The sequence below is a fragment of the Oncorhynchus mykiss genome, chromosome 20 (assembly GCF_013265735.2).
Source record: "Oncorhynchus mykiss isolate Arlee chromosome 20, USDA_OmykA_1.1, whole genome shotgun sequence".
Lineage (NCBI taxonomy): Eukaryota > Metazoa > Chordata > Actinopteri > Salmoniformes > Salmonidae > Oncorhynchus > Oncorhynchus mykiss.
The window spans coordinates 11,544,389-11,554,656 of record NC_048584.1 but is presented as its reverse complement, the minus strand read 5'-3'; the positions used below and the strand labels follow the sequence as shown (position 1 = coordinate 11,554,656).

The window sequence follows — 10,268 nt, the reverse complement described above, 5'->3', positions numbered from 1 at the left end:
ATTGTCCAAATGTGCCTAATTTGTTTATTAAGAACTTTTCATGTTCAAAACTGTGCACTCTCAAACAATAGCATGGTATTATTTCACTGTAATAGCTACTGTAAATTGGACAGTACAGTTAGATTAACAAGAATTTAAGCTTTCTGCCAATATCAGATATGTCTATGTCCTGGGAAATGTTCTTGTTACTTACAACCCCATGCTAATCGCAATAGCCTATGTTAGCTCAACCGTCCCGCAGGGGACCCACCAATCCTGAAGATTTATTTTAAAACTATAATTGTGATATCGTGGATGGTCAGTCCTTGCATACATAGCTCGGTCTATACATTTTTAGAGTGGTTTGATTTATCCAGCCCCATCCCTCATCTTTTTACCGAAAGTTATTTTTCCAACAGCAGATTAGCCTGTTAAGACTCCATAATGTTTCATCTGTATGTAAAATAAAGGAAAATATATGTTACCAACATTTGAAAAAAAGTGTATTTCAGCACTGGTCAGCAAAAGCATCTCTACAGTTTATAAGCCAACACGTGTTCTAGATCTATATTTCCTAGTATGTGTCTAACAATGTTTTACTCTGTCTATGTTGCCATTTGTTTTCATGAATCATCATTATGTTGTGTGTTCTCTCAATTAAACTAGATCACCACAATAGAGTGGCTCTTTGTTTCTGTGTAATGGGCTGGGTGTGTGTTTGCTGGGGTAGAGCCTGAGGGGAGACGGTGCCTTTAAATGTCAGTGGGCAGCTGCAATGACTCAGCCAACCTCTGTTCTCCTGCCGCGTTCACATGCTAGTCAGAACTCTGACATTTCAGACTTGCTAACTGGTTGAAGTTGTACACGTGCCATTGTACACGTGCCACGTTCAACCAGTTAGCAAGTCAAACATTTCAGAGTTTCCAAGTTCCGACTAGCACGTGAACACGGCATCTAACCTGAATCCTGGGTCACACAGGAAGTTACAGCATGCCGTGTCACATCATGATGATGTCAGAGGTTCTAAACCAATCACTGCAGCGTGTACAGGTGACCGAGCGATACAGAGAACAGGGTCGTGACTTGCCTTCAAGCCTATTGAATAAGACCATGTACAACAAACAGACATTTGTTGGAATGTTTTGGTCTGAGACAAAACAAAGTTGATGAATAATAATTTAATTGCCATTACATATGTATTATTTTAATACACTCAAAAACATGACACTTGATATAATTCCCAATGAATTGATAAAAGGAAACTCCTGTATCAGCAGGTTTGACACGACCGGAGAGAAACCATCAGTCCAGGTATTAAAACTAAAAGTAGTCTCGGATTTGGTGGGTGTGTGGAACAGTACTGGCCACTTATTGCTGAGGGTTATAGGATCTGTACAATAGGGAGGGCTCCATCTCTCTCACACACACACACACACACACACACACACACACACACACACACACACACACACACACACACACACACACACACACACACACACACACACACACACACACACACACTTTCCAGCTCTCTCTCTCTCTTGTAAGAACCCTTTGACTGTATCTCTGCTACGAGAGATTTAGACGGGGTCAAAGCAAGCCTGCTACACAATAAAGCGGTCATTTCTCGTGCCCACCTTTCTTCCCCTTTCCCTCCTTTCTCACTCCTACCCTTCTTTCTCTGGTTATACTGGTGGCCTGTCAGAAGCCTATCAGACGGAAGTCTGCTTGTAGTTCTTGGTGTCCAGAACCTTCTTCCCACACATGGCACAGATCCCTAAGAGAGAGTGAGAGAAAAAGGGGGAGAGAAGGGAGATTGTGAACATTATTACATCTTCACTGAATGACAATTTGCTTCTTAGAGAGTGTTGTAGAAATATTGATTCAAATATTTCTCAGATAGTGGAACTTGTAAATTCAAATAGACTTTATTACAAAGTAGCAGAACCCGAGCAATTCCATGGAACAAGTCAATTTTCTTGTTACGTTCAAGCTTTATAGGTTTCCAATTTCAAATAACACACATGGTCATTCCCCTCTATGTAGATGATTAACTCCCCTTGGCCTTGAGCCACCATTATCTTGCTGTCCCAATAATTGTTTGTTAATGCCCACATCTGCTCAGTTTAGATTATATTGGTGGCGGCGCCATAGTGTTAATACAAATAAAGAATACATTTATTGCATATATACTTTCTTAATATAACTTATTTTCTAATAATACTTGATTAGTACAAACATATGTTCTTATTACAGATACATGGCTTTTGGTGCCTATATTAATTAAGGTACACATTTTCTGCTTCAGTTCTGTTTTTACATATCTAGTGATTAACTCCATGTTGACCCAGTCTGTACACTCCCATGGATTCTGCTTCCGTTCTGTTTTTACATGTCCAATGGTTAACTCTTTGTTTATCCAGCTCTGTCCATTTACCTGAGCTCAGCCTTTATTCTGCTTACAAATGTCTATTAATTAACCCTATGTTTTCTGTCTCAATACTTCTGGGAAAACAGTCTAGATACTGGAACATCAAACATTGTCATGAATTTTCACCTACAAGAGCAACCAAAATGGCTGACAATATGGGGTGTGTAGTAGTGATGCGCGGGTCAGCTGTTTGTTCATCCACACCGCCCGACTATATGTGATAAACTGAAAATCTGAGGTCCGCCCCCAACCCTAACCCGCAAATACAGAAAATGCGCTGTACAGTCAGAGATGCGCTAACTATTTTTTGACAGGGGGTGCAGGTTGTTGATTTTTTTTAAGCCCAATTAAAGACACGATTCTGCTTATAATTTCCGACATTTTGGTAGGCTATTTGTTAGTCAACTTGTTTAGATACATGCAGCTTCTCATCTGTAATTACTTGTTGCCCTAGAAGACTAAATAAACCCTTGCTCACCAGAAAATGTCATAAATCGATAGAATGAATGCGTCAATCTAGTTAGATTTTTAATGCATCTAGTTGACATTGGTAACGTTCGCTTTCATCTCTGCTTCTCTCCTGCAGCAAAGGCATTTAGGGAACAGGGAGAAAATGAAAAAATGGGAATGATTTTGTGTGTAAAATTGACAAATGACATCAGTTTGACTGGTTTTAATAGAATTAAAAGCTGTGAAAACAACATGTTTCTGATAAGATTTCCCTTCAGCTTGGATGCATATTTTATCAGCTTTTACGATGCTGATAAAGATAGCACCTTTACAGACGGTCCCTAATCCCTAATCGCGCATTCATTCTCTCAAGATGCTGTAAGAAATATATAATACTTCTGCAGGAGTTAGTATTATAATAGGCTCTGTGAGAGGTTATAGACCTACAGTCAGTGTCCAGATTTCAGTTAGGACTACTATTCCATTTAACCCATCTGAACTTTTCAGTTATATTGATGTGCCATATTTGAAGTCCCAGTCGAATTTGTATAGCGCCTCACAATCAACATATTTCCCAAACATTAGGCTACTGTTCTGGCCCTCCCTTCTCTTTATTTTCAGCTCTCCATTTTGCAGCTTTTCTCTTATTGAATTAGACTACGACATTGTCCTTTTTGCCTCAGTGGATCAACGTGAATTTTTTCTGCCCAAGTTCCCAAAAGCATTTGGCAATTGGTGTGTATTTGGCAAGCGTACAGTTAGTGCGTAAGCCTAATTTAGGGCCTAACGCCTGATAAATATAATTACAATAAAAACCTCAATGTAGCCTATAGAATTGTACAAGTATACATTTTTATTTTTTATTTTACCTTTATTTAACTAGGCAAGTCAGTTAAGAACAAATTCTTATTTTCAATGACGGCCTAGGAACAGTGGGTTAACTGCCTGTTCGGCGGCAGAACGACAGAATTGTACCTTGTCAGCTCGGGGATTTGAACTTGCAAACTTCCAGTTACTAGTCCAACGCTCTAACCACTAGGCTACCCTGCCTAGTCGCGCCCACCCTTCATCCACACAATATTTTATGACCCCAAACCCGCTCGACCCGCACATATAACCCTGGGGGCTGCAGGTTATGAGTCAACCCACGCATCACTAGTGTGTAGGCAGATATAGTACCTTTCTTGTAGGCACAGCCCTGGCAGTAGTGAGATCCTGATTGGTGAACAGAGCTCTTGCAGATTCGGCAGATGCCAAAGCCCGACTTTCCTGATTTTCCTGGCTTCCCATAAGGATCAAACCTGTTGACAGAATCATATTATCGTAACATAACCATCATCTGACCATATACAACATCAACTGTCTTACCTAGCCTTCTTAGATGTCAGAGCCTTGTTCTCATTCAGCTTCCGCCCACCGCTCTCTACAAACATAATACAGTATACTGTTGTGAATACATAGTTGTGAATAGTTTGATACTATGTGTAATACACAATTCTGTATCTATAATACGAGTTCTATATCTACCTGTAGTGTTCCTTGCTCCATCCTTCCAGGTGTCTGGAGTTATCACCCTGCCCAGCTTCTTCTCACCTGAGATAGTAAGAGAAGCAATAGAGGCCGAGGGTGAAGAAAGAGAGAAGGAAAGGTTCGAAATAGGAGTAGATGTTGAAAGGAGATGGGGAGAGATGAGAGATAGGAATTCATTGTTAGCTGCAGGACTCACACAAACACTTACCGTTCGGTCTGTGATGCACAATAGGGCATGTTAACTAGGTAACGTTAGACTAAACAACAAAACAAGCCTTCTGCAACACAACAGTTAGCTGAGATAAACACAATTAGACAGCTAGCCAGTTAACGTTAGTTATCTTCTTATAACTTCTAATTATCCAGAACATACTTACAATTGTCGCAAACCATAGTTTCTTCGTTTTGTACAATACTTTTTGCTAACACCACTAATAAACTGGACCTAAATGTGTAGCTAGTCAGTTGTAAACTTCCTGTTTCCGTTTTCAACCTCTGGGACCTCCGAACCTGATTGGTTGGTTTCGCAAGAGTGGTAAACCGTTATTGGTTGACAAATATGTCAGTCAATGTAAGCGTCTGACCTTGCGCGGCTGAATGTTTACGGAAGGGAGTCTGATGAATGACCACCACAATATCGGTGTGAAATCTTGAAAAACAGCTACGCAGGCCTATAGTTGACTTGTCTCATTTAGAATAGTAAACTCCTGTATTATTTCGAAGGATACAGCTAGCTAGGCTACAAAGGCCGTAGCTAGCTAGACAGCAAAAAACGTCAATTTGACTCAACGTCATATCTCAGTACGAGGAAGGGGTTCTCAAGGTAGGCTATTCAGACTATCCACCCGACTGGAGCTGCAGTAGTTGGTTTTGTGCTAAAAAAAAATAGCTGATGGGTTATTGCTAGGGGTTTTAGTGGTTCAGACTATTATGATGATGATTAACAATGCATTCAGCCTGGTCTGGCATATTTGTATATTTGAGTAATTTAGCAGACGCTCTTACCCAGAGCGATTTACAGAAGCATAAAGTGCCTTGCTCAAGGGCACATTAACATATTTTTCACCTAGTTGGCTCGGTGATTTAAGCTAGCAACCTTTCGGTTACTGGCCAAAGTGCTTAAGCACTAGACTACCTGAGTGTCTGTATCTGCTAACCATGCCTTTATAGCACAGTCAGGTGGTAGTGCACTCGCCCTGTAACTGGGGTTGCTGGTTCAAACCCTGCTACGGCTTTTCCTCTCAAATACTGCAACAGGATACTATATTTCCAATTTCAGTACAAGTAGTCCTGACCAGACCTCTCTCCAGCACCATGTGGGACGAGGAGATCAGACATATGGCGTCCAGCCACGCCATCATGGCATCGGGGGTATTTATGGCGACAGTGGTGCCGGCGGTGCTAGTGCCGGGTTTCTCTGTGTATGGGACACACCTGCTGTGGCAGTACTCTGTTGCCGGGGTTGTCGCTGTGGTCAACATCTCCCTGTTCTGGCTGCTGGGGGTCAGCCCCCCTACCAAGAAACACACTATCACCTACAAGGTACACACACAGTCACCTAAAGAAACAGAAACACACACACTCACCTACAAGGCATACTCACTATGAAGATATTATCAGTTTTATACGAGAACTGAATGGTATGAGGTGATCATCTCTCTCTTCCCCCCCCCCCCCCCAACCAGGTGTCTAGGTTGGTGCGTTCCTGTCTCTACTTGCTCCTCTCCTGTCTGTTCTTCCACACTGTAGTGGTCCTGTATGGAGCACCGTTACTGGAGTGAGTTCTGCCAAGACAGTGTGTTTCCACCTGCCAATATTGAGTGTGTCAGATTGTGTTGTAAGTCGTTGTGTTGAAAGTCTTTGGAAGTCTTTGTTTTTGAATCTTTCACTGTGTTTGTGTGTTAGGTCTGCGTTGGAGACGTTCTCTCTGGCGGTGTTGTTGACCAGTCTAACCACTCTGAGGTGTGTGTGTGTCCTCGGGCCCAACGTCCAAGCCTGGATAAGAGTCTTAAGTCGACATGGGTACTACCTCTATCTACGTCTACCTCTGTCTCTCTTGGTCTCTCTTTAAGTCTCGCATTTCTGTATTCTCTTATTCTCTCTCACATTCTAGTCAAACTCTCTCTCCAACTACTTCTTTATCTTCTCTCTCTCTCTCACTCTCGCGCTCACTCTCTCTCTCTGACAGAGACAGTATGTCTGTACTGTATGTCCACTGGGAGACAGTCTCTACCACTATGTCACAAGCTTCACAATGTCGATGCTATGTGTGTGTGTAAAATGTGTATATGTATACTTGTGTGATTTGTTTTAGGGCCATGTCGGTGTGGGACACTTCTCTACAGATGGTGGTCGGCTGCAGTGTTGTGGGAGCCTGGCTGGGAGCCTTCCCTATCCCTTTGGACTGGGACCGACCCTGGCAGGTCAGATCACACACACACACACACACACAGAAAGGCAATGAGTAGAGCTGACACGACTCCTTACTTTGTATATCAGTAAGCCGTGTTTGTTCTACACAATATATTTATATCACAACGTTGTTTCCTGTAGGTGTGGCCTGTGTCCTGCAGTCTGGGTGGAGTGATTGGTTACCTGACTGGGCTAGTCGTCGCCCCCACCTGGATACACTGGCACCGGAAACACCTCACCTACAAGAGCAAGTGATGGGCAGGGAGGGAGGGAGTGTGGGTGGCTGTGAGAGAGTATGTTGTATGTATGTATGTATATTGTATTTTTTATTTATTTTAACTAGGCAAGTCAGTTAAGAATACATTCTTATTTACAAAGACGGCCTAACAAAAGGCAAAAAGCCTCCTGCAGGGACGGGGACCCGGGATACATTTAAAAAAAAAATGTTTAAAAATAAATATAAATACAACACTACATAAAGAGAGACCTAAGACAACAACATAGCAAGGCAGCAACACAACATGGTAGCAACACAACATGGTAGCAGCACAAAACATGGTACAAACATTATTGGGCACAGTCAACAGCACAAGAAGGTAGAGAAGGTAGAGACAACAATACATCACACAAAGCAGCCACAACTGTCAGTAAGAGTGTCCATGACTGAGTCTTTGAATGAAGAGATTGAGATAACTGTCCAGTTTGAGTGTTTGTTGCAGCTCGTTCCAGTCGCTCGCTGCAGCGAACTGAAAAGAGGAGCGACCCAGGGATGTGTGTGCTTTGGGGACTTCTAATAGAATGTGACTGGCAGAACGGGTATTGTATGTGGATGATGAGGGCTGCAGCAGTTATCTCAGATAGGGGGGAGTGAGGCCTAAGAGGGTTTTATAAATTAGCATCAACCAGTGGGTCTTGCGACGGGTATACAGAGATGACCAGTTTACAGAGGAGTATCGAGTGCAGTGATGTGTCCTATAAGGAGCATTGGTGGCAAATCTGATGGCCGAATGATAAAGAACGTCTAGCCGCTCGAGAGCACCCTTACCTGTTGATCTATAAATTATGTCTCCGTAATCTAGCATGGGTAGGATGGTCATCTGAATCAGGGTTAGTTTGGCAGCTGGGGTGAAAGAGGAGCGATTACGATAGAGGAAACCAAGTCTATATTTAACTTTAGCCTGCAGCTTTGATATGTACTGAGAGATGGACAGTGCACTGTCTGTCCATACAGACATACGTATGTGTATTGTATGTATGTGTATTGAATGTATGTGCATTGTATATTGGGGTGAAAGAGGAGTGATGTGTGTGTGTGTGTATTGTGTATGGAAGTGTATTGTATATATGTGCATGCTTGTTATGTCACTCCTCCAGGCTGCTGTTAAATTATCCAAGTAGTAATCCTGCTGTATTCCTTTGGTATCTGAATATGTATTGGGCTGTTGGTGGACAGGCCCTCTCCTGTAAAATATGATGTTGCCATGTAAAAATATTCCAGATTTCCTCTTTTTTTGACAAATAAAGTCTTAGTTTCTTTTTATTCCTTTGATTGTTTTTCCCTATAGGCTTCTAATAGGGTTTTTACAGACAGAAACCACAGAGCTGTACCGCCACAGCTGTGCATTTCACACACACACACACACACACACACACTGACACTATACCTTGAATTCCAAGGAACTGGCTGTAGATCTCTGAGATAGAAATTGTTTTATAACCATCCCCAGATATATGCCTCATCACAATTTTCAAAGAGCACAGTGTTCTCCATCATTGGGAAATGGAATGGCCCAGCCAAAGCTCAGACTTGAATCGCATTGAAAATCTGTGGAAAGATTGCTGTTCACCACCACTCCCCAGCTAATTTAAGAGGTTGATAAAATCTGCCGATACAGATTGCTGTCAAAGGTGCTTCTATGATTTGTTTAGCACAGCAACGTCGAATGAATGTAATTATTACAATTAACGACTTGGTCAAAACATGAGAAATTAACTTAACGACCAGCCCGCTTGGGTAGCAACTTAAGAACGCAAAAAATCAATTTACTAATTTAAAATGTTCGGAAAACAGGACCTCCGATTTGACACACTGAACTCTATCTGAGAAGTAGTTGGTGAACCAGGCGAGGTAGTCATTTAAAAAACCAATGCTATTGAGTCCAGTGTTGCCAACTCCTCAGTAAGGAAAGTAGCTATTGGCTGTCCTAGAAGTCGCTAAATGACGTCATCGCATAATTGGCCATGTGCATGTAATTGTGATGGATGCTGTAGGAGAGAGAAACAATGTTGTGGGAGAGACAAAACGTGAGTAAAAAACACCCTAAATATGTTTAGAACTACAAATGAACTTTCTTCTGACAATTTTTTTTATGGCACAATTCCAACCCTCTTTTATCCGGGCTTGGGATGGCAAAAGTTTAGTTTTATTAATTTGGTTTGGTTTTTAACCTTATGGTCCACTTAGGAGCCTACAACAAGTCACAGTAAAACATGAACATTTTTAACCATATTTTTTTTTTGTATACAATCTAAATGGACCAAAAAGAGACAATAGAAAAAACTGTCATTGGCAATGTGAGAAAATTATGGTAACTAGTCTGGCCCTAGTTCGGGTTAATTGTTTTTTTAATGTAAGCCAGGGCGGGATCAGCCAGCGGTGGCTTCCCGCATGCGCGATTCATTTGCAGTCTGGACGCGGAGGGGTGAACATCTGCTCTGACTGCAGCTGGGAGGGATTTCTGCACGAGGACTGGGCCGCCTGTGAGTGCTTTGGGACAGGGTGGGGCCCACGGCAGCACTCGCTGCTCGTTGAGAAGAGTAAGAACGATACATGCTTTCATGTCAGAGTCTCCAATAACACCAGAAAAAGTTGCTAGATTTGTTGCTAGTTGCTTTTTTGAAAATGTGTCGCTAGAGGGGTCTAAATACTCGCTAAATATAGCAACAAAGTCACTAAGTTGGCAACACTGAGTCTGCAGATAAGAATGTGGTGATTGACAGAGGCGAAAGCCTTGGCCAGGTCGATGAAGACGGCTGCACAGTACTGTCTTTTATCGATGGCGGTTATGATATTGTTTAGGACCTTGAGCGTGGCTGAGGTGCACCCATGACCAGCTCGGAAACCAGATTGCATAGCGGAGAAGGTACGGTGGGATTCGGAATGGTCGGTGATCTGTTTGTTAACTTGGCTTTCGAAGACTTTAGAGAGGCAGGGCAGGATGGTGGGGCAAAAAAGTATTTAGTCAGCCACCAATTGTGCAAGTTCTCCCACTTAAAAAGATGAGAGAGGCCTGTAATTTTCATCATAGGTACACTTCAACTATGGCAGACAAAATGAGAAAAAAAATCCAGAAAATCACATTGTAGGATTTTTAATGAATTTATTTGCAAATTATGGTGGAAAATAAGTATGTCCAGGGCATAGCTGTGGGCTGAGGGGGGTCTATAACAAGCAGCAACAGTG

The 10,268-nt window shown here is 42.2% G+C and overlaps 2 protein-coding genes across 3 annotated transcripts; one reads left to right on the top strand and one right to left on the bottom strand.

Moving 5' to 3' along the window:
• Positions 1-1,142: 1,142 nt before the first annotated feature.
• Positions 1,143-4,929, bottom strand: LOC110498970 (cysteine-rich PDZ-binding protein). Of its 2 annotated transcripts, XR_005037928.1 has the most exons (6): positions 4,771-4,929; positions 4,391-4,456; positions 4,232-4,286; positions 4,043-4,164; positions 1,504-1,759; positions 1,143-1,439 (listed from the first exon to the last, which is right to left on the bottom strand). XR_005037928.1 is itself a non-coding variant. In XM_021575714.2 (5 exons), exons 1-5 carry the CDS (start codon positions 4,784-4,786, stop codon positions 1,695-1,697), a joined length of 324 nt encoding a protein of 107 aa, XP_021431389.1. In that variant the 5' UTR covers positions 4,787-4,929; the 3' UTR covers positions 1,143-1,694. The 2 variants fall into 2 exon arrangements, 1 of the variants encoding a protein (XP_021431389.1); XM_021575714.2 differs by having other exon boundaries at positions 1,143-1,759.
• Positions 4,930-4,962: 33 nt separating this feature from the next.
• LOC110498969 (phosphatidylinositol-glycan biosynthesis class F protein) lies at positions 4,963-7,214 on the top strand. Its single transcript, XM_021575711.2, has 6 exons — positions 4,963-5,216; positions 5,673-5,935; positions 6,079-6,170; positions 6,299-6,415; positions 6,708-6,816; positions 6,947-7,214. Exons 2-6 carry the CDS (start codon positions 5,708-5,710, stop codon positions 7,058-7,060), a joined length of 660 nt encoding a protein of 219 aa, XP_021431386.2. The 5' UTR covers positions 4,963-5,216; positions 5,673-5,707; the 3' UTR covers positions 7,061-7,214.
• Positions 7,215-10,268: the final 3,054 nt, after the last annotated feature.